A 25,353-nucleotide genomic window follows, 5' to 3' on the forward strand; every position below is an offset into this window, starting at 1 on the left:
CGATGGAAAGATAGCGGGGCTACAAAGAAAATCAACGTGTACCTAATGCCAGCTTTGAGGAGCCAGGTGAATGAGGGGATGCGGTTGGCATAGCAGAGGAAAACTGAAGACAGACCATTTAGGAAAATGTTACAATAGTCTACTTGAGGGACTATGTCCTACAACTAGAGGAGGGACAAATCTACAGTTTCAAGCGATTTTAAGGAGGTAGGATTCTCAGTACTTGTAGCTTGGCTGAGAACATAAGGGAGAAAGAGGAGCAAAGAGCGGTCCTAGCTCTCTAGCTTGAGCAATGGAGGATGGAGGGAACACGAGAAGAGAGTGGGTTTTGTGGGGCACTAGAAGAGAGTGGATGGGTGGTTGTAGATGATGAATTCAGTTGGGAACTTGCTGAATTTGAGGTGTCTATGGATAGCCAAGGGCGGCAGTTAGATATGCATATAAAATAGTCAGGAGAGAGGTGGGAATCGTGTGTCGTGGGGCTGCCTGAAGTCACCTAGGGAGGCTGTAGAGGGAGCAGACCCAGGAAAGAGCCCTTGGAAAGACTCTGATTTAAGGGATGAGCAGAGAAGAGGCAACTACAAAGAGAATTAATAAAAATGGTTGTGGAAGAAGAAGGAATGCTAACTCACTTCACAAAAATTCTATATAGACAGATGACTCAAAATGACTCATTAATGAAAATTGCATCATTAATTGTGCTGTATAAATGCACATAAACTGAACTGGACATGACGGAATCCCTCCACTCACTCTTGCACTTAGAGGTAATCTAGAGGCTAACGATGGCCAACGTCACTGACAATGGATGCTCACTGATAAGCACAAGATAGTATACCTGAGATTGTAGAGATATAGAGAAAAAAATAAATAATTACTTTAATTTTAAAGGTGGTTAAGGGACCCCAATAGCAAGTCATATTGGAACAAAAAATGTGTTGAGAAATGAAAATCCCTGAGTTTCTCCATAATGTAAATAGTATCATGATTCTGTTTGCCCAAAATATATCATGCATTACAACCATTACAGCAGGTATGTGTGCAGCATAAACAAAGATGAATATTCCTAGAAGTTGATAAAATGATTTCCAGGTAAGAGAGACCAGATGGGGAAATACTGCAATAGAATGCAAAAATATTTAGGTAAAAGAATAGCTTTAGTTTAACAGCAGGAACTGTTACAAGGCTAAATAAGGAAAGAAAAGAAATTAAGAGAAAGAAATTTGCTGCAAAATCATTCCATATTGCAGTAGATGGTATAATATCTCTGAAAACAGTCAACTATAGGAAGCTAAATAGCTAAGGGAATCCCTTGAACAACCAAATAACATAAGCATTGGACTCTGTGCAAATCAGAATTTATAACTGACTCCAAAAAACTGCCTTATGGAAGTATAAGCTTATGGAAAAATAAGCAGAAAGATGGCAGATCTTCAGCACCAGCAAGTGTGAAGAATAAGGAAAAATGCCTGAATTACACAACCAGCAAAGGTTCCATTTGTTCTATGATCTAATAAGGGATTCCAGGGGTCCCTGTAGTGTTTCCTAACAAAAGACAGCTAAGGAAGGCCAACAGAGATGAGACCTCATGACAAAAGGTAGGATTCCTGAAGAAGCACTGTCCTGCCCCGAGGGAACCAGAGAATTGTAGACACAGGACACAGGGGAGAAAAAATAAAACAGCCTCGCAGTCTGGGAGATGGTACAAAAACAAAATTGTATCAATTTGATTTATATAAACTTTGCTATCATTGGATCAGAGCTAGTCTTTCTAAGTGGACATTAAAGGAACAGTCCTGTCTTCGGGCTTCTTAATAATAATAAAGATAATACATAACAATGATGATGGTAATGATAGTGGTCAACATTCATATGATACATACTATGTGCCAGGTATTATTCTAAGAGCTTTAAAAATATTAACTCTTTTACTCCTCAGAACAACCATTTGACAGATAAGGAATTTGAGGCACAAAGAGGTTAAGGGTTTTGCCTGCCTAACTGTAAGCAGGTTCAGACCCTGGCCGTCTGCTCCAGAGTCTACCCTCTTAGCCATCCTACTTTCCATAAATCCCTCACAGTCTCTGAATTTCATTCCCATTTATTCACTCATTTATCAAGAAGAATTACTAAGATCCTACTATAAACAAGGCAATATTTGGACACTGAGATTAGGAAGCTTACAGTATAACCAAGAAAGGCAGACATTAAACAAACAATTACAAACGTGGGCTGGGATCTCTTTTGATACATTTATCTATGCTCTTTCCTATTCTATTTTTTCCTTTCCTTTGTCCCTCAATCAAGCTCTTAGTTGGCCATCTGCTACTGCCTCAGAAGAGGTATGAGGAGGCAAGCTGGAAAACAAAACTTGTCTACCAACGTTTCTAGAAAACAAAACTGTTAGGAAGATACTCTCCCAAACTGGAAAAGAGGAGAGAGAGATCCGTGGTCCCCAAGAGCAGAGAGGGCCCAAGCTCTGCTTCCCAGCAGCACTTCCAGGAAATCAACAATACCTTAAAGAAAAATGGCTGTGTGACACGTCTAGAGGCAAAGGACCATGGGCAGCCTTGCATAAGATTCCGCTGTCTGAAGCATGGCACAGACAGAGCAGAAGGCTTCCCATGCCCCACAGATGCAGCAATGACACACTGGATCTGAAGGGCCACGCAAGTCAGTCAGGCCATGCCACCTTCTCAGCAGCAAACTATGCGGACTGATGACCGAAGACCAGGCCTCTCAATTCCCAGCCCCAAACCTTTCGTACCATCAGACCCCGGAAGTGTGACTCAGCCCAAAAGGAGGAGGAAAGTGTGGAAATCTCAAGAAGCCTGATGTTTGTTTTTTGTCAGCTCAGAAGAATGGAGGCTCAGATTCAGAAATCAAATTGTTAAGGAAAATTAAGTCATATTTCTTACTCACCCGAGTTTTTGGATTGAGAATCATACCCCAAAAGTGAATATGATGACTATTAACCAAATAAAAGCTAGGAGAGTGCACAGAAAGGAGACCTAACCCAGGTCAGCTGGTCAGGAGGACTTCCCCAGGAAGGGATATTAAGTTGAGACCTGCAGAACGTAGTAGCCCTGTGGACCCCTGGTGCCTGGCTGCTCTCAAAGGGCTCTGACACCTTTCCGTCCCCACAGCATCATCAAGACGAATACTGGAACCAAAGAGAAAATGTATTTTCCTTTTCCAAAGACTGTATCTGAACTCAGAATACAAAGATTAGGTCCTGTTCCAGGCGCTTCCTTGACATCCAGACCGTGTTCTTCATTTGGGGGAGGTTAGGATAGGGTAATGGCAATGACCACAGGGTGAAGGGTTCTTGTGGGAGATCAGATTGATGAGAGTGAGACAGATTAACTAAACATTCATTCTTTCATCTAACAAACGTCTCTTAAATGCATGCCATACACCAACAACAGTGAAAGAAGCTGTAGGGGTTTAAATCTAGTGGGGAGGGGAGGTTATCACATGAATATCAATTCAAATGGAAAATACACTAAATTAGCGCCGTAATTAGAGGGGCAGGCAGTATGCTATTTAAGCACATTCTGACTGGGAAACGGAGTAAGGCTCCTATAAAGGTGGGATTTGAGATAAGTGAGGAAGGACGAATAGGATGACAGTATTTGAGGTGGAGTGTGGACCAAGAAGGTATTCTAGTCTGAAGTACAGTGAGCAAAGAGGTGGCGGGTATACTGGGGGATTGCTGGTAAGTTGAGTTTGGTTAGAGTGAAGCGCATGCCTTTTAGGGAAGAGCCTGGAAAAGTTGACAGGGTATAGATGAGGGAGGTCTTCAAAGAAGCTGAAAGGGGGAAGTAGTGGAAACCATGAGGATGTTTACACAGTGAAGGTGCCATGCCACATGTGGCTTCAAGGCAGACAACCCTGGCAAAATTATGAAGACTCGATTAAAAATCAAGACATAGTCCATGATCTCTTATCTGCAATTCCAAACTCCAAAGTCCTTGAAAATGAAATATTTCTTCCTAAGTTTAACAGAAGTTTTTTCTAAGTTTACTGCAAACTCATTTGGTGGCAAGAACTTATTTGAATAGATGCAAGGCTATTTGTGGTCACAATAGTCCTTCCTAGTGTGAACACGCACGTGTTTCACGGCAGAAATGGACGGTTTGATTACAGTGCGCCTCAGGCCTCTCCAAGGAGTCAGACGACATACAGTGTATGAACAATACTAACTTTCTAGTACCTAAAAACTCTAAACTCTGAAACACATTTGACTCTGAGGGTTTCAAGAAAGGATTATGAGCTTGTTCCAAAGTTCACGACAAAGATCCCTTTAACAGAATTAACAATTATAGAAAGAGTAGTAAGTTTTGAAGTTTAGGCAATGAATTTAGTTTTGGACAATAAAACTTGTTAACATAGGCTAGTCTGGCAAACACCCTGTCTAAATATATAGCAATCTGAATTATACATTATAATTTACACCAGTTTGTAGTAATTAAAAATAAATTTACTTTTATGATTTCAATTTTATATATTAATCAGAACTGGCTTGATCAATTGTTTTCTAGTATACATCTTTTAATTAATTGCTTTAATGAATAAATAAGCACATTATAATTATCATATGTTTAGCAAGTCAATACAAAAAAAGACCTGTGAAAATTTTGTTCTTGTAGGAAATTAAAAAAAAAACCTCCAGAAGTCTTGTTTAGAATATCAATTTGGTTATAAAACACTGCATAATAATTTGCCTAACAATCCCCCCTTTACAAAAATAAATAATGCAAAAGCAAACTTTAATTCCATCCATCTGAATATAATGTAATTTGCATTTGAAATACAAATTTTGAATTATGGAGCCCAAACTAATAGTCTTTTAATTCTCAAAGACTCTTCCCTCTAAGATGATACAGTATCATGACAGTGTGCAATACAGTAATATTTTGTATCTACACTTCTACAAAACCAAGGGTGCTTTCCAGTTGAGGTTGCCGGATCGAGGGCTCACCTCAACTTGAATATACTCCATCTATTGTCTGAAAGGAAGCAGTCTATATCAGGGAAATAAGGCACAGCATGGATCAGGAAAGAACAGTGCCAAGGAAACAGGGGATTCATTAGCTGACAGGGCACCTTATCCTGAAGGGAAAAAAGGCATTTATCCAGTAGCCGGTGAGAAAAATTCAACTTTGTTGCATTCGTCATTCTGGGGGAAGAAAACAAAAGTGTCCTGTTGTTCCCTAGAAGCTCTCTTTAGTGTCTGGCTTCATGGGTACTTGCCAAACTTCTTTTGTATGATATTAGGTTGAGTTGACTCTAAAATTCTTTGGGCATGTGCCCTGGATGGCAGCCTCTTTTCTTCTTCCCATGGAGGAGGTAGATGGCTGGAGGCCAGCCTCTAAACAGCGGTGAGTGCCATGGGGCTCAGCTACAACGGGAGGACAGTTATCCTTGCATTTCCTACTGCACCTCTGAGGTTCACCCTCCTCCATAAATAACTTTGAGCCCACAGCAAATGCCTGATAGCCGTCTGGGATAATGGAACTCTTCAAAAATGACCTTAGCAACAAAAAGATGATAGAGGACTCGGAAGAGTTCACCGGAGAGTAATGTTACTTGGCATAGTACTACCCTAGGGACCTTCCTCCACTAGTCAACTGGTCCTATTCTCTAACATCTCTCTTTAGTCCACTCCTAAACTTCTAGTGTTTTCCCAGGGTCTGTTCGATTACACAAAACTAAAATAGTCTGTGGCTTGAAAGCATCCTTGAAATTTGCATGTTTCCATATGGGTTTAAAATATTGATTGCAATTTAGTACATGTTTGAATGCCCCATAATTATTTTTATATTTGATGTCACTTGTGCATATGGGGTAAACTCAAAAGACTATAAGGACCAGGCAGATAACATAAATAAGGGAGCAGGTTTAAGACAAAAGGAAGTGGGGAGACCTGGCTGAATAGAAGCCAAGCTGGGTCTGAAAGGAAACAAGGAGGACTCGATTGATTGTGCCTCGGGGGAGGCGGACCCAGCGCGGCTACAGCTTTCCCGGCTTCAAGAGAAGCCAGAAATCCAAGGGGTGCCTAAAGAATTCTTCAGATTTTAAACATTTGTTACCAATTCAAATTTACTTTAAAACATTTTATAGTCCAAACAAAAATACATTTGAGGGGAGGATTTGGCCCCCAGACCACCAGCTAAAGATCTCTATCTAGTGCACTTGAATGCTGAAGGAGAAACAAGACCAGTGTAGAAGGCTTTGCTTCAGAAAGGGAAGGACACCGTCGGCCTGTTGAAGGAACTTTGCTTTACGGTATTAGCATCTGAAGAAAGGGTTACAAGTTCTCATCACCTCAATCACAGGCTGTAATTCAGAGCACTGGTTCTTAAATCATACAAACTTCAAAACATGATTATAACACAGGACCTCCAGGAGGAAGAACAGAACAAGGTGCGATTCCTTTTCGAAAAGGAAGTTCAGCACTCCCCAGTGATGGGTCCCTTTGGGAGGAGCCCCACGATTTCAGCTCCTAATGAAAGAGGCTGCTGTAATCAATGTGAGAGTTATGGTTTCTTTGGGAATCTCAGAACAGAGTTTCCTCACTTCTGTGAAACTAAATCTAAACTTTATAATGATATGAATATTAGAAATCATAATATGAATGTTCTACTTTTTGGTTTTAATTTCCTGGCTGTGGTTGATGATGATGGTATTTAATGAAATGCAGTATATTTTTAATATTAAGTTGTAACATACTACAATGCTTATTATATTTAATTTTTAAAAGTGATATTTATTTGCACATACAATTGTCTTGAAATAACTACACCGATAATTTTCAAACTTTTTTACCTCAAATTTCCTTTTATACCTCCCAATTTCAAACATTTAGATGATAATAAGCCAGCCAAAAATGTCAAAAGTAAAGATTAACTTGTCTTGGAAAGTTACTGAAAATGAGCGCTAAAGATAAGGGTTAGCTGCAATTTCTGATAGGGTCTATTCTCTAGTTAAATGTACTTAATATCAAAGGAACTTGCCACATGTAACAGAAGCAAGATTTTTTCTTCCTATGATTACAAGAATTAATTCAAACTGTAACATGGTCTTTTAATTTAGTAAACATTAAATGAAATTCTTGCCTTATTTACCAGTAAATAAAAAAGAAAAAAAACCAACAGCGAATAATTGTGTTCTGTGTCTGAACACAAGAAGTGATGGTATTATACATAAGTAAGACCAAGAAAAAATGTTTCTCTTATGTCTTAAAAGATCTAAAAGCAACAGCCCCGTTTCCAAAATACAAATACATATCATAGGTCTTATTTTTCTCTTCAAAAGGTCTCTAATTTCAGCACCCATAAGGACAAAGTTTACATTTTAAAAGCAAAGTGGCATCTGGTATACTCAGATAAGTAACCAGATCTACCCCCTCATCAGCTGCAGCTCTTATGAGTCCCATATGTGGCTAAAAAATTATGAGATGTATGCTTATCATATCATTATTGAGATAGAATTACTTATTTACACATAAGGCACTGTCAACCTTTCTCCTTGTGTGATGTGGGATATTAGCAATTATGGAACACAGAAGTGAGGAAGAATAATTCATCACATTCCAGGTCTGGAATGAAGCTTCATAACGTTACACACAGTTGAGATAAAGCTTCATAAACATTAATAGTACAATTGTCCATGTTTCTTGACTTGTGAAATGTTTGGGGAAATTTTTACATGTTCGGAAATGGCACGAAAAAAATGTGACTAAGAAAAAAAATATTTTCAAAGGAATTGCCAGCATCAACTTTTGAACAAGGCATCATTATCCAATTTGTGAAGTTTTAGGCCCTTAATTTCCCTTCTACTCTCTTATTCTTTGTAGGATTTCCTTTGTTATGATGATCATAGTTAGATGTAAGGAAGAGAGGAAAAGGGAGGTGAAAGTCAGACTAAGGATTAATATAGGAGAGGGCCTAGAACATTAAGATCCGTGTCAGGGCCACTAAGGCCCCATTAGGTTGGGGAGAAAACACAAAGAGCAAGAAAAGCACTTTTAGTTAGAATAAGAAAAAGAAGAATAATAAAAGAATAGGCCTTTATTTCCTCTTCAATCAGCTGAGAGTAAAATATTAATAGTTGATACAAGAAAGCAATAGCAGCCAGTTCCTATTTAGCTTCTAATTCTCTGTCAAACAGAAAAAAATATAGATATTTGCATTAAAAATTGGCATAAATATTGGTAGTATAAAACACCAAGAAAAGTGAAGAGACTAAGTGAAAATTTGGGGAATTTAAATTAGTCTGTAGAAATGACTTTTTTAGCCTGTCTTAGCCTGAAGAGATAACTTTCAAAATACTGAGCATTTGCCAAAAAACTTATCAAACCACTCAGATCATTTTTCAGGAACTGTGGAAAGTAGGAGAAGTAATAGAAGAAAAAACAGGGAAGAAGATAAATCCTGCAAAATATGGACAGATTAGTAAAATTTTATTGACTTAAGTCAAGACTAGAATAGATTATTAAAAAGATTGTTGTGAAAATTTGCCAAGAAAGGTGTGGTTTAAAAATACTATCTTTATTTCCTTTTTAAAAAGGGTTGTGAGTAGATGGATGTACATATATAAACAGATTATAGCAAGGGGTATGTCAAGGTTTTGTATGTTATCCTTAGATACTAAACTGAGAAACTTGAACTGAAAACCAACAAAAATAGTGGATTTATAACTGGTGGAACAATTTACCCAGGTAATACTGCTTAAATGGTCACATAGTTCGTGTTCTCAGTCCTGATCCACCCAACATTTGTATCAATGAGTTAGATTAGTCTTCTCAGCTCTGGGTCTGGAAATGATTTCTCTTTATCTGTTTCTGTATATCTGTTTCTATATCTGTATCTCAAATATCCAGACAATGGGACAGAAGAAGAGACATGATATTTGTTGGATGGCAGAATCAGACTCCAGAGAGAACTGCAACAAGATAGAGAGAGTGTACTAATAATATGGGAATAAAAGTAGGGAACAGTGTTTGGATCCAATAAACAAGCTATACAAATGCACAGTTGAGGAGCCAAGAGTTAGTGGCAGCGAGAAAAAAGACTTTAGAACTTAAGTTGATAATAAACTTATACATCAATATATATGACTGCCAATGTTGTTTAAAGTTCATCTAATTCCAGGCTATGTTAACAGAAACCAAAACATAAGCAGCTAGGTTATATCCCATTTGGTCCAGGCTACACTGGAATTAATGTGTTTAATTTCTGGGCATTACCCTTTAAGGAGGACATAGACGGACAGGAACATATGCAGAGAACAACCAGGACTGTAAGAAGACACAGAAGTGTCTCATGAGGAATAGATGAAGGGCTGGGGTTGGAGCAGGAGACAAGATGGGGGATGAGAGCTACTTTAAACAGGCTCAGAACTGCAGGGAGAGAGTCACTATCACTGCCACAAGGGGAGCCAGGCTTATGCTGGGCCATTACTTGTTGAGGGATGGAGCGAATGAGAAGGGCTTTGAGGTTCATTCTAACCTTGAGCTTTACTGAGTGTTTCTATAGAATGACCGAAGGGTTGTCATGTGGAAGAGGAATTAGTTCAGAAGGCAGGACTAGAATTAAAGGTATAGGAGTAGAGAAGAGCAGATGTTGATTCAAAAGAAGGAACAATCAATATTTGTTGAATGAATAATCAAATTATTTTATAATATTTAGAACTGTCTCTAATTATTAGTCTGCTTTGAAAGAGAGTGAGCTCATTGCCAGTGGCAGTGTTTGAATAAAACTCAGGAACCATGAGCTTAGGATAGCCTATATGAGTTTATAGGCAATTGGCTGGCTATGAAATGGGTCTATTTTGCAATTATAAGAGAAAATTTGATACAGCAGCAAGTGAATTCTTTACTCATATTATCTTCCCTCTTACCTCCTTTCAAAATAGGAGAATCAAGATTTATCGAGAAACCCTCTCTGGCATTGCCAAAAAATTTATAATTCTAACAAAAAGCCATTTTTTCATTCCTATGTTATCCAACAATTAAAAACACAACAAGAAAAAAAATGTTTCAAATGTATACAACTCTTTTCCATAAAAGGAAATATAATCTATCGTATAGGATCCTGTTTATGCCATCTTTTTTTAATCCTTTGGACCACAGCCTCAAATTCTGTATTTGTTGCACTCAGAGAAATCAGGTTTCAATTTATTTTTATATCGAGGAGAACACAGAGAAAAAAGGATCGAATAATACTGACCCAAATTAGTTCTTTTTCTTAAGATTTGTCAGTATAGCTATAAAGGGCAATTCCAAAGAATTTATGAACTTATTTTTTATTGGTGCCCAATCAGGGCAATTTTGTTAGAAATGTCTATAAGGAGAAATGTTTCCATTAATCCAGCTATACAACCAGAACAACAAAAACCCAGAAAACATATATAGTGCCTTAAAATATGAATGTTCCTAAAAGTATACTGACAAGTATTATAAAGGAAATTATGTGGACCCAATATTTTAAATTTACATTTATATAAATTTATGTTATGATTCTAAATATCCATGAACTTCAGCTACAACCAATATAGATGTCTAAGCTATATCATCTTAAGGAATAAACCAATATATATAATTTTAAGAAAAACCTAGTAGAAATTGTGAAATTGGGGGCTTCATTTTTCCTCAAAGGAGTGGCTCTGAAGTGCAAGCCTTCGAAGTCTGTGTTGTTTCTAATTTTAAACACATAAAACTAAAGGACTAAAACTTATCTTTTTAACATTATTTGCATGTTATTTAATTACTATTCTATTCTATATACAACTGGGGTAACTTTAAAAAAATTTTGTTATTCTACAATTCACATTTCAACAAAATTTTTAAAGACAGCATAAATTATATTGTTATCTTGATTTAAAAAACTACCAATTCTGAACTAGTCCTAATTTTAAACTTTGAACAGACTTGGTATACTAATAAAAATAATTGTCACCATAGGTTGACAATCACCAATATAAGAAGAGTTCTATGTAATTTAAAACCAAATGGTATATAAATTAAAGACAAGAATGTAGCCTTCTTCCTAGAAACCAAACGATGTGTCATTAGTTGTTTTGTTACCTGTGTGTCTGCACATTTTGATGGACTTTGTCATCATAATATCAGAAGCAAAATCTGAAATATGTAATTCAGGTATTGCAAACTCCACTGCCAACAGAGACAGCGTACATATGTAAATAACTGAGGTGAGCTGGGTGTCACCGTGTGTAATGCAGAATGCATGCTCCATCTAAAGCAGATAGACTCCATTCAGTTTCAGCCAACTATAACTATAGAAGAACGTGCACTCAATGGTGCCAGATCTTCCAGTTTTCCAAGAGGAATAAAAAATAAGATTTTACATGAAATTGCCCGATATTAAAACATTAGCAACTAATTTGGGAAAGCCAAATAAAATTTATCTACTATCAGAATCTGGTCCACAGGCTACCAGTTTGCAGCCTCTAATCTGCCTCATGAGAATTATTAATTCAAAACACAGAGGGAAGATTGCACAAAATAGTGTATATATTTCAAAAATAAGGAAAAATAAAGACATTGAACTCCTTTCCCCCACTACAACCAAGGGTGTTACTCTCTACCCTAAAAAGAAATCCCATATAAGTTGTGACAGTTTCTCAAACTACAACTCTGTTGGCACATGCCATTTCATTTGACACATTCTAAAAACCCTGAGTTATTATAACATTTACTGTATAAAATTCTGGGTAGATACCATGACTCAAACTTTGCATTCTTCTCTGACACATTTTATTAGAACGACAGGGCTCCAAAGTGGAAGTAATACCACAGACCTGTATAGAGTTACAGCATTAACATCTGACATTGTACTGGTGACATAGCAAGCTTTCTCCATTTCAATTGTGTTTGACTTTTCTGCCTGAAAGTGTAAAACGAAGGGTGAAGTTGTAAATCTCTATATTAATTTTCTGAACAAATCGAAAATGTCTAATAGATCTCCAGATATTCCCTTCTTCCTGTAACTCCTCAAAATTAATTTCCTTTTACAATATTATTGAATAATTGTGAATGACTTCTACACAAAAGCTTGTACGACTGAAAAGTAATTTTGTACTGAGTAAAAACGGCAACAAAAATGGCTTTATAAAGAATCGCTTCATAATGTTATATTCTAGAATTTCCTAACATTGAAGAATCTTTAGAAACTTCACTTTGTCAAAACAGAAAAAAATGTATGTTTATCTATGCCAGAAAATGAAAGTGGTGTGTGTAGAGGGCAACGTTTTTAATTTAAACATAGTAGTTATCCACTTGGCAGAGAAAGAATAACATATTATTAAAAGCTAAAATATTCCTTACTATTGCTTTCATCATCAAAACTATAGTGATTGCCATATAGATTATAAATTCTTTAAACAAAGACATAATATCAAAGAAATGTAAAAATATCAATAAAAACGGTTAAATTGTAGCTAGCAGCTTTTTGCCATATTATGGATATCAGCCATACTAATAAAGACAAAATAGTTTCCGATTTTCAAAACATCTAACAAAACTATACTAATGATTTACAATCTTCCCAATGTTGACCTTCGCAAAGAACAGTGCAGTAGGATAAAAATAAACTGAGAGTAAGGAATAATTAAGTCTGAAAAATTACAAGGTGCTGCTATAACTTATGTTAAATGCAAGGAATATTTTAGGGTCCCTTCCATACCAAAACGTTTAGATCCCTAAAAGAAAATTCTGGTGCTGGCATTCTAGGAACTCCGACTGCCTCAACCACTAAGAGATATAGAGAAATAAGACAGCTAAGAAAAGGCAACTGAGTTCTGAGCTTGGTCTCAGTCTTTTCTCTGATATTCAAGTCAAGGCAAGTATTTGTCCCTCAAAGATTAGTGCGAAACAGCTCAGTCAGCGGACTCTACTTCGAAGTCCGAGCCAACCTTTGATGTGATGGTCAGACACTGTCACAGTGATCCCTTCCATCTAACTTTGCAAAGAAACATCGAGAATGGTTTTCATGCAGGCTAACATGCAAGAAGAAAAATTAAGCATTAAATTATTAAAAGTTAATTTACATTCTCTTTAAGCAATTCTGAAATGCCACACTGAATAGCAAGATGGTTTTTAAAAAAGTTAAGGAAGATATATCAATTTAATCCAAAAAATGATTGGATTACAGAATGTTGGATTGGATTACAAAATGTTCACAGATTGCTTTGAACATTTGCCTATCCTTTCTTAACAGGAATGAGAGTATAAACAAGAGTGGGCTTACACTTGTCTGTGTGAATAACTCTACACTCATGGAGAACTCTGTTTCATAAAGGTAGTATGGGCAACTGCAATTTTAGGTAAATATTGACACATATGTATGTGTATACAAAATATCTTTATAGATAGAATAATTCCTTTTCATGAGAATTGATATATGTAAAAACACCTACATACAGAATGATATGCAATATAATATTTCAAACCATTGGTTGTGTAAAAGGCAAGTGTTTAATAATTCTTAATATGAGAAACGACTTGTAAACCTTAGAAAAGACAAATGAACACAGCATATGCAACTTAGCACCAGGCATGTTTCAGAAGATTCTCTGGCGTGTTCTGCGCGGCTCCCTCAGCCACATCCTTCGTTCCGCACTTCCTCCTCCACCAGAGGAAGAATTTCCTTCAGCAATTCCGGAAATCTCACAAAGCAATGACCTCCTCTCTCACAATGGGGTGAAGACTTGGGCGAGATATTTCAAGGCTGGCCCACAATTTTAACAGTCTAGATAAATAGATTAACTCAGCTTCTAAAAATAAGCCTGATGAAAGGTCCAAAGGAATAAAGATATTTTAAAAAACGATGGGATGTTTTCTTAATTAAAAATCTGGTGGTGTCTCCTTCAGCCTTTTTTCTCACCTACCAATAAACTCAGAATGTTCAGGCTGACATGTTCTTTTGAAGACATAGTGAATGAGGCAGGAATTAGCACCTGTCGTTCCCTTGCACTTCCTAGGGTTATAGTTAGTTCCTGCTATTTCACAGTACATCCCACGGGCTTTGAGCCAGAGCAGCACTGCCACTCTGCCACGTCAATTTCTCTCTCCTCCTGCTTACTTGCCATCATTTCCCATCTTAATTCTTAATTCTAGTGAATTCCTTCAAGACTGTAGCAAACTACAGCTCCTGTTCTGGAAAGACCGTCCTCTGTTACTGGTTCTTTGATGTTCTGAATGCTACATTGGAGGGTGTGACACCACCTCTTCCATCAGTAAGGCTCCTGTATCAACAGATTCATGCTAGACTCATAAGCAAACAAAGCATGACAAGAATGCCCGGGAGTTTTCTGGGTATGTGGAACTATGAAAACAATAGTGTTACATTATTACTGTTACTCTTACTACTCTTATTATTATTTGTGTGTTAAATCATTCAAAAGCTTATTTGTGCTAATAAATAAAACTTGTGGGCAGTAAGGGTTTCTCTGAATATCAACAACATTCAAACAAAATTTCACTGACTTCTGAGGCGAAAATCAAAGCTCCCTGCCTCCATCCAAAGTCGCTATAGAATTGCATTTGAAGTAGGACCTTGCAACTGACAGTCTTTTACTACAAAGCCAGTGCTGTTTGCCACCTGTGATTTACAGGCCGTGCCTGCTACAAGGAGCTGCTGGACACATTAGTGCAGGTGTGCTTATGAAAGGACGCTGCTGTCTGGCCCTAAATGACTTTCCAGAGACCCATCTCATTCAGACCTACAGGAACTGTTCTCCCTGAACATGATCTGTCAATGCATAAGCCCTTGTTCCACCCACTCTGAAGGGAAGAATCAAAAATATAGTCCTGCATTCTAGTCCCTTCTGCAAATCCTGATGTACCATTAAAAATCTGCTGTTTCATACTTTCTTGATTTCCATTTGGTTAATCCACTTCATTAACACTTTTGTTGCAACTGTAACTGCATTTGGGAGTGATGGAAAAAGAATGGTGGTAATCGTGTTTGGATGTTGTTAGTGTAAATTGCTTATAAATGGCTGTATTTCCTATTTGCAATGTGCTTGTTATTCATAGATACTACCAACTACAGTACGTTTGATTTTTTTTGTCCATTTCAAAAACGGATTTTAATATATTTACCTAAAGGCTTACTTTCTCTTCCTTATATGATATTGAAAATCACCAATCCCAAATCTATATTTCCCTCCACATTTTATTATATGCTTCAGTTGCAGGCATTAATGCAAATCATAGCCCCTTATTATACAGGTTAATAAATGTAAGACATGTTTGAACTCAAGTGAAAATTAACTTGCTTAAATATGAGACAAAGAATAAAATCTTCTGTATAGTTTTGTGTTTGAGAGAAGATCATTCACGTATCAAAGAATTCTTTAAATTATTTAGAAAATGTTTTACAGAGAGCAGCACTTGTAAAAATTCAAACAAAAGAAATATAAAGGGAACAATATTATATATATTCTTTTTCATCTAAAATCTTTCATTCCATTCATTTTCAAGAAAAATGTGAAATGGCGCACATTAGCCTGAAAATATTGTAAGATATATACCAGATATATAAATCATGCAAAAAAGTAAAAATAAGAATATTGCAGTTGATATAAGCAATGAGTACAAAAGTGTGGACAATGAAATCTTCCCTTTACTTTGTAAAATGGAATGAATAATTATCTTATTATGAAGGTCACTGCATTAAAAACACTAAAAGAAAATCCAATGGCTATTTAAACTGGTTGGCATCATTCTCCAGAATTCCTTGTCAGAGGCTATGCATATGACTGGATTTTGGTTTTATTTTAATACATCTGTGGTCATTAATAGAATTTTCAGGTAAGGGCTCAAATCTCAGGTTTTCCACTGTTGTGTCATTGGTGTTGTTTTAATACAAGAGTTTTGCAAAATGTTCACTTTTACATCTAAATATCTTGTATAAAAACTTACCCCACTGGATTACTATATTTATAGTTTTACCTATATAATCTTTTAATTAGACAAAAATGTACAAGATTCAAAGCAACGTAAAATGGGCAGAGTCACTAGTCCCCAAACTTTCCTAGTATCTCTTTTTCTTTTTCTTATGTGATGAGCTCAGCTACACAACCAATAACTGAGATAGAACTTACAACACCAAATTCCAAGGGAAATACTGTGGACACATCAACAATTGTTTGCAAAAATAATTTGTTTTTAAATTGACCCAAATTAGGACAGATTTACAAATGTTCCTGGGTTCAATTCAGTATACCAGCTCTTAGTGGTTTGAAGTATGACTGAGAACACTCAAAAGAGAACTCTGATTATAAAATATAACAAGAATATTTGCAAATTTTAACGAACTTGCTGTTTCCATGCCAACTTCTGCTGAATCTGGAAAGCATTAAAATCATTTTCTCACAATTTATTTCTTTCCATTGTGTTATATCTATTCCCTTTTCACAGGCAATACACTAAGTCCCAATGAGTAGTGTATTCATCAGGGCTAAGGAGAAAGGCAAGGGTTAAGTAAATAAGAGCATCAAATTAATATCCAGGCCTAAATGTTTTAGCAGAGCCAAGGAATCTGTTTAATCATTCAAGTCAACAAAGGTTAAGATAATAAAATAAACTTCTAAATGCTTTCCTTTTCTGGAACTTAATCTGTCTTGCCCAAGATGTTTTTAAGATGCTATCAGTTTTGCATAGTCCCAGCTGTTATGAAAATTTACTTGAATATACCGGGAAGAGAAAAGAATTTTATGAAAACAATTAAGAGAGCTCCTGGGTGGCTTATTGAAACTGTGAGAGCCCAGGACTCATTTAAAACCAGCTGTTGGCTGATGACGTTGAGACCAATAACCACTAAGTCTTTTATTTATCAGGGCTCTGTGTTATTTGGCAAGGTGACGGTAGCCAACTGATTAGAAGATTAATATATAGTCAAAAGATAACTTCATGATGTGTGTTCATTTTATTGCCTGTTTGATTAATAAATTTGCCACAATTTCAGAACACAGTATCCTAATTTAAAACGATAGTATTCAACATTAAAATAATTTTTCTTATTTTTAAGGCTATGTTTTTAAGTCACTAAGATAAAGAAAAGAAATATGAGCCATTAACATCAAAGCCCTGGGTACCATTGTGATTCCCAGGGCTGTGGTTCACGACAAGGGCAGAGGCCCTTATGAACTGGGCAGACAAGAAGTCCTCCTCAGTAGTGAAGAGAGAGAGCAGCAGTGGTAGTGGGTACAGATGACAATGGGAAAAGCCTGAAAAGTTTTGAGTCTTTTACACTTGACATTCAGGTTCTGTAACTGACCAAGAAATGTAATCCAGTCTTTTGCAGAGAGAGGCTCAGAATAAAAGCAGAGTCAACAAAATACCTTGTAGAGCATGCAAACACAGCATTATGAACTGCAGAATACAGACTTCATTCATCTGGTTATCCTGAAGAAGAAACATCACTAATAGCAAATATACCAGGATCTTGATGTGATACAATTTTCAAATTGGTGCCGTTGAGCCGAGAAGTGACATTGTATTATAACAAGGCAATTGGGTATCCTGTTGTCCCTTGGATGGGACTCAGCCTTGTCCTGACTCTCTGCTCCATATCGAGAGGTTCTAGGGTACTGCTGTGTGGCATTCATTCATTTGCTTTTTGGAGGGTCAACAGTGCATGGATTGTAAAAACTGAGACTATCAGGATTGCAAAGAAAGAAGATGCACCTGTTGCATTTGTGTTCCCCAGCTTTTTCAATCTATTCACAGAGGCACAGAATCTTAGAGCCGTGAAGGGTCCTAGCAGCCATCTGGAGGCCACTTGGTATGTGGCAAAAGAGAAGGACTTGAAGCCTAGGTTTGACTCCCAGTACTGTCTTTTGGAAGACGTGTGTGAAAGAACTTGGACAAAATCATTTAACCTGCTTGAGCTCAATCTTCATCAGAAAAAATAGTCATAGTCATATTTGTGCTACTAACTCACAGAGTCACTTTTGAGGACAAATGAGAGAATATATGGAAAATGTCATCTGCAAGTACCTAGGCTCAAATCCTGGCTCTGCCACTGACTGGCTCTGTTATCTTGGACAAAATATTCCAACTTTCCAAATCTTGGTTTCCTCATCTATTAAATGGAAACAATGAAAGTAACTATTTCATAGGGTTGTTGAAATAAGATATGTCTTCACAGAGTGGTTGGCATATTTTAAGAATGCAATAAAATTATTTGTCATTATTATTGTTGTTACTATTTGAGCCATAGATAATTCTGTAACTCCTATTGTTTCACACCGAGGTTGACGACTATGAAAACTACCTTACTGATGGGGAGGCAGCCTGATCCATTGGGGACAGCACAAACTAGAGGCTGAGAGAGCTGGGTTTGAATCCCTTTTCCACCCCTTACAAATTATGTGAACTTGGGCAAGTTACTTCACTCCAGATTCTTCATGTGAACTGTGGGGAGAATAATCAGCTATGATCTGTTGACGACTTATTACAGACTTTTCATACTTTACTTTATTTAATCCTTCTCATAAGCATAGAGACAGACAGAGGTTGAGTTAGAATTGGATCCCTGTCCAACCTGACCCTGGTCCACGTGAACATTATCTTCTCACTCTACCGCATTCACTTTTCCTATTTTTCTCCCCTGATAACCTGTCTTGCTGAACTGTAGTAAGGCTTAGAGATGATGCGTGCAACTTACCTAGAAAGGTGTTCAGCAAGTTGAGACTTTAAGTAATTAGCACTTATCATTATCATGTGAGGTATTATTTGCTGGTCCAATGTTCGTTCAGTCTAGGAATCCCCCACAACTCCCTTACAGCAATCTGTAATCTCTGCTTGAATACGGGGTAAAGTTATAGCCTCAAAACTCTGTAATACAAACCCATGAGGATGCAATGAAGAACGCTGAGCGTGGGCATGGTGACTGAGAGCACAGAAAAGCACCATCCAGACCACCCGGCCAAAAGGCCTAACTGCTGAAGTGTAGTGTGTGACAGCAAAAACGAACTGAAGGTTAACAGTAAATCTGGAATGACATCTCGCCAAGAAGCAAGGGGGAAAGTACAATTCTAACGTCAGGATGCATTCATCTGTGGAAATCTAACACTCAGTGTCTTGCAGAATAAAACGAAATGATATCTATGCTTGTTATATTATACCTAAAACTGTAAGCTCGAGTTGGTTCAATGTATACCGACAGAAAGCTCATGCCAAAAAAGTTAGCCCACTTTCTTCTGCATTAAATCATATGCCATCAGCAGTATTCAAAGATAGTCACCTTTCCTACCATCCGCCTTTTAACTTCTTGATAGTCACCTTTCCTACCATCCGCCTTTTAACTTCTTGCAATCTGACTTCCACTCTCACTACATACCAAAATGCGCTCCCCTAATACCCTATGACTCCAGAACACCAAATCCAAAAGGTTTTCATAGACCTCATCCCTAGAACTTTCTTTTTATTAAGAACATTTTGCGGACCACCTTCATTTTTTTAAAAAAGTAGTTCTTGCTTGAGCATTCAAACATTGCAGTGTCCTGGTTTTTCCTTTGAACGTCACTCTCAGTTCTGACTCTCCTCCTTCATCCCACTCCCTAAACATGGATATTTCTAAAGTGGTTCTTGCCTCACTCTCGTATCCACTATTTTTCTGCCTCTACGATTTTAATTCTGACTCTGTGACAGTTTGGCTATGTAACTGTTGCCTCCAACTATGACACAACCTCAGATTCCCAATGTCATGTTTCCAACTGTTTGCTACATTATTCCAGTGAAATAATTCGTCAAGATCACAAATTCAACATAACTAAAATTCAACTTATCATTTACCCTCCTGACTTTCTTCCGATCAGTTTTATCAAGCCAAAAACTTTGGTCTTATCTTTGTCTTCTTTTTCAACTTCAGCTGCTACATCCAATTAGCTCCAAGATTTGTGCTGGATTTTCACCTCAGTATCCTTCCATTTTACTCCCTGACCGTTTTTTGTTTTTTTTTTTAACTTTAATCTGGCCACAGCTCTATCCATGGCCACAGACTTTGAATGTAAATCCAATATAGATCAAATTCATCTCCCACCCTCTGCTTCAAGACTTCTCTCTTATTAATTTCTCATCTACTAGTGTCATCCCTGGTTTTCCCTCTTTGTCTGCCCAAGTTTTGCTTGGCACTTGTAGCAAATCCTATTAGCGAGTTGACCCAACTTTCCTTTTCAATCACATTTTCCTTGGTTCACTTCCAGCTGTGGGGTAACTACTGACACAGTCTGGCCAACGATACATGAGCAGAAGTCTGCTATGAAATTCAGGGGAAAATTTTTGTTTTCTTCATACAGACTCTTCTATCTTTATCCTCCCTGCTGATATAGATATAGATGTGATGGTTGGACTTGAAGCAGCCTTCTTACAATCACGAAGGAAAGCCCAAGAGATTCACAGAGACTTCTATAGTAACATCATTGAATTATATAAATAACACCAGCAACTACATTCTCCAGACTTCTTGTTATGTGAGAAAAATAAACTCATATCCTGGTCTCCATAGAAAACATAAAGCATTTTCCCATATTTCGGTGAGCCCTTTGGAACTTCTTCTTTGGCTCACCAACTTAGCCCCTCCCCACTGCTGACTTCTCATTCTGACAGTGAGCTTTCTGCTCAGGGTGGCCTCTTACCTCCAACGATACCTGATGTTCCAGACTGAGCCAGCCCATCCCCTCTGCTCACCACTCCACTGAGGACTGGACATTATCCTTATAGTCTAGATTCTTATGACCTTGTCCTGGATGACTGACATAGTTTCCTGGTCTGCTTGGTCTCCCTGCTTTCAGTCTCTTCCAATTCCATTCCATACTAAACACTATCACCAAATATATTTTCATAAAGAACATTTGGTAATAACACCAAATAGTCTGGTGGTAATATACATCAAATGATGCACTAAAAAATCATCAATGGCTCCCTACTGCCTACCACACTAGACATTCAAAACGCTCCATAATATAACTTCAATAAAAAAAAAATGAGCCTTACATGATACAATTTTTCTATATTTAACCTATATCTTGACAAATGGAATATTATTGTCCTTAAATGAATTCTGTCATTTCCCACTTGTGTAATATTGTTTATACTATTTCTTCTTCCTGGAATGTATAATGTCTTGCCATTCATCTTATCTTCTAAAGTTACCCATTTATCAAGTCCTAGCTCAAGTGTCACCTCTTCCTCAGTCTCCAGTGATTATTAAAAATGGAATAATGTTCACGTATCTAGTATCTCTTGGGTTATCTATTTATGTAATATAACACACAACCATGTAATTTTCTTATACAGGCACCCATGAGATTATCAACTCCTTGAGGGCAGTAATGATGTAATAATATTTTATTCTAACATTCAACAAATATTTATTGAGTCCTTACTGTTCTAGCTGATGGTGGTATGAATAAGACAGACTAATCCTTGCTTTCATGGAGTTTATGTTTTAAGGAGGGGGATGTTTTACAGATAACAAGCAAGTAAATAAATAAACAAAATAGGATAATCTCAGATTTAGATTGGGTAGTTAGAGCAGTTCTCCCTGAGGAGACATTTGAGATAAAATCTCAATGATAAGAAGAATTCAGTCACAAGAACATGAGAAGAGAGCAAATGGAAAGTCATCAGGTGGGGAGTGAGTGTGGTGTGTTTGAAGAACATATGGAGGATCAGTGTGGCTGGAGAGTAGTGGCTGGAGGGAAAGACCATTGTGAGATGAGGTTACAGAGGTAGGCAAGGGCCAGATCTTGAAGATCCATGGAGGCCAAGCAAAGTGGTTTGGATTTTATTCTAAGCTTTAAAACAGGGAGTAACAATCTAATTTACAGGGATGTCTCTGGCTGCTCTGTAGAAAATGGATTATACAGGGTCAAGAGTAGAAGCAAGATTAATTGGAAGACTACCACAGTAATCAAGAACATGAGATGACAGTAGGTTGAATTTGGTGGTAGTAGTAGAGAGAGAAAGTGGACACATTTCTAGTTTCTGTAGTATTAAGCATGGTATCTTAAACACGGTGGATGCTCAATATATATTGCTAAATACACATCTGAGTGTTTCAGAATAGTTTCACCTTCTTAATTTCTAAATTATCTTCAATTTTTTCCTGCTTTGACTCACATATTATGGCTTAATATATTCCCGTATGACACTTGGGGAGCCAAAAAGAAGAAAAAAAGGACCTCATATTCAAGGAAACAATATAGACCCCATAATGGAAAGTCAGCTAACAAAGAAGTAAAATGATTGAGCATCATATTCTTACGTTAATTATAGAAAGAAATAAATTACTTGAAATAAATGGTAAAAAGTGGAATTCAAAATCTATCATAGAATGAAAATGGATAGGGTATTCAAACACAAAGATCTACATTTTAAAAAAGAGAGTTTCCGTCAGCGTCAGCTAGAATAGCATGCCTACAGAGGATGTGGGTAAAGTTAATTTTCATTAAAATTGAAGACTTTTCCAGTTCCAACTTACTTTTGATTTTCCTGGAAATATAAAACCTTCATTTTACTATCTTGATATGATAAATTTCCTAACGAATAGCTAATATTATCTTACTAGAAAGTAATGTTTATAACATTCTAAGAGCCCTGAACATGACCTGCCTTGTTTCTGAATTAGGAATCTGAGAAAAGAGAGGCAATTTGGTAGGTTCTCATTCTCCTTCACATATACTTCTCAGGACATTCAAATTTTTACCTACGAAGATTCATCCTGCATTATGAATTCAATCCAAATTCCTTCAATACAAAGCACAATCCAGGGGAAAACGAGATCAATTTTTGCCACTTTCCACCTGAAATGCTAAATGGCCCTTGAATCATGTGAAACTTGGCCCCAGTCAGTGTGAAAACTGGCTGAATTCTGTATGAAAGGCAGTCTGGGTTCGTCAAAGTAGTTCATGAACTTTGGCCAAACTTGCAAGGAACCTGGTCCAAGTCTGAGTTTGTAATGCAACATGAAACCAGGTGAATTTCACACGGTTTCAGGTTTCACTCTGAAAATTTGGCCTAGCTTTATAATCAATCATCACTTTTTCGAACGATGAAAGCCAATACACCTTTTTGAAAATGAGGACTGCGTGCATACTGATGACAGTTAAGCTGTGAACCACCCCTTCACTTCCTTTGCCAAAAGAAGATTTCTCAGATTGGAAACAGTTTCCCTCTTACCTGGAAAGGGCAAGTTGAGTGATTTTCATATTGCGTTAAGAAATGATACTCAATACATGGAGGCATGCCATGTGAAACAATCACCACCTACAGAGCAAGTGGCTATACTCTAATCATTTAAGGTTATGAGAATTTTATTCCATTCACATCTATGACAGATATCGTGATGTTTAATCTCCTTGACCATTAAGATGAGCTTTTAGCTTGAAGCTAGTCATCAGCTAGAACCACTGCCACGAGAAACAAAATGCTCTGAGCCATAATCATTATTTCTACAGAAAGAAATGGCTGAAGAATGAAAGGAAAGTAAATCATAGTATAACTCTTATCTAGTTTAATAAACATGAGGAGATAAGACTACAAACTTTTCAAGTTTGCATAACTACATCCTTTGAATAAAACCTCTACTGCACTGTAAACGAATTCAATAATTAACTGTGCAGTCTGCTTTACAAAAAACCTACACAGTTTCTGTTCTAAACCTGAAAGTTTTAAACATGCTTTTCCACAGTAAAAAATGACTCTCTTCAACCAAATACTCGTTTTTGTGCTTAGTGACATGAGAAAATTGAGAGGTATGTCTGAACGGAGCCACTACATCATTGGAACAGTATGTCTGAACATTTGGGTAATAAGGCACAGATGTGAGGCTGAGGACTTGGCACTACCAAGGTAAGAACAAAGCATTCACCACAGCGTTCTAATGGTTGAAAGAGCGCATTTTAGAAGAATAAAAGAAAGCCCCTCCTCTCTGGAATGTAAATTATATTACACCTTTTCTCTGCTTGAAAATTTATTAAAAAAAACAAGAAATTAAAATAAGTATTATTCAAACTTATGATGAATAAAAATATAAAAGGCATTAATATTTTCATCTATAATATAACATATTTATGCAATAGCACATAAAGTTTAACTGCAGAAAAGGTCTACTTCGACAGGAATCCACATGGATTCTACATTGCAAAACAATGACGCAAACCTGCAAGACCAACAGCCATTGGAAAGGTGGCGGTTGTGGACTTTTTTTTTGGTAGTGATTCTGGCTTTTAATCAGTAGGGCTAATTATTGTAGAGTGTCCCATTTACAGGAATCAGGTTAAGGTAGTACAACAGGATACACACATTAGTTATCATTAAGGCTATCTCACTTACAAGTGGTACGGTGTTTTGTCCACCATCACTAAACTATGTGACACAAAGGCAGTTATGAAGCCGAGGCTACTTTGATTCAATAAGTGTGAAGCTGAAAACTCATTTTCTGCCCAGGATTGGAGAAGAACAACTTACCCGAGGTCCCTGATCCCCTTGTTCTCCCTATAGAGTAGGAAAATGAGATGATAGATAGTTTTAGCGCAAAGCCTATAGAGGATGCCCATTAAAAATATCAAAAGAAGACTTAAGTCATGTCAATACGCATTTCCACTAACTTAATTTGTTTCTGCTATATGTTTTCTTACCTTATCACCTTTTGGACCAGGTGGGCCCTGAAATAAAGAAAGAGAAAAAAACATTTTTTAAATAAATAAAAAAATACTGTAGCTTGCATAGATCACCTAGAGTTAGTTGTAAGATTCATGCAAAGGGCACGGAGATATATCTATCAATATGTTTCTCAAGGAATTTGGGGTTCTAAACTATAACTGTAATATGGCTAGAATGTGGAAATGGTATAATATATGTATACATGTCATAAGTACATAATACGCTGAATAAATTTTCACAAGCTGAACTTGACTAATGCAAGTAGAACCAGCTACAGAAACCCAGAAGCCCTTGTCACTACTCTCCACCAACAGTAATCATCATTCCAACCTCTGACAGAATACATTAGTTTGCCCATTTTGTAATTTATATGAATGGAATCATACAGTATGTTTGAAATTTATGCATAATTTTGTGTACAGTTGTAGACCATTCTTACTGCTTTATAATATCCCACTGTGTGAATAAACCATAACTTATTTATTCATTCTACTGTTGATGGCCATTTGTTTCCAGGAGTTTCTAGGTCTTGGCCACTACAAATCGTGCTGCTATAAGCACCCTAGTGTATGTCTTTTGGTGAAAAATTGTATGCAGTTCTGTTGGGTGTATATCTAGGAATGGAACAGTTACATTACAGAGAATACATA

At 37.0% G+C, this 25,353-nt stretch overlaps 1 protein-coding gene across 1 annotated transcript in view; it reads right to left on the reverse strand.

The window, feature by feature from the left end:
* Positions 1-25,353, reverse strand: part of COL25A1 (collagen type XXV alpha 1 chain) — a 440,619-nt gene that overhangs the window by 127,129 nt on the left and 288,137 nt on the right. Inside the window, exons 6-7 of the mRNA XM_058549892.1 lie at positions 24,679-24,705; positions 24,509-24,535 (exon numbers count right to left, since the gene is read on the reverse strand). Coding sequence (XP_058405875.1) covers positions 24,509-24,535; positions 24,679-24,705 — 54 coding nt within the window. The remainder of the gene's footprint in view (positions 1-24,508; positions 24,536-24,678; positions 24,706-25,353) is intronic.

The sequence above is a fragment of the Diceros bicornis genome, chromosome 11, assembly GCF_020826845.1.
Source record: "Diceros bicornis minor isolate mBicDic1 chromosome 11, mDicBic1.mat.cur, whole genome shotgun sequence".
Classification (NCBI taxonomy): domain Eukaryota; kingdom Metazoa; phylum Chordata; class Mammalia; order Perissodactyla; family Rhinocerotidae; genus Diceros; species Diceros bicornis.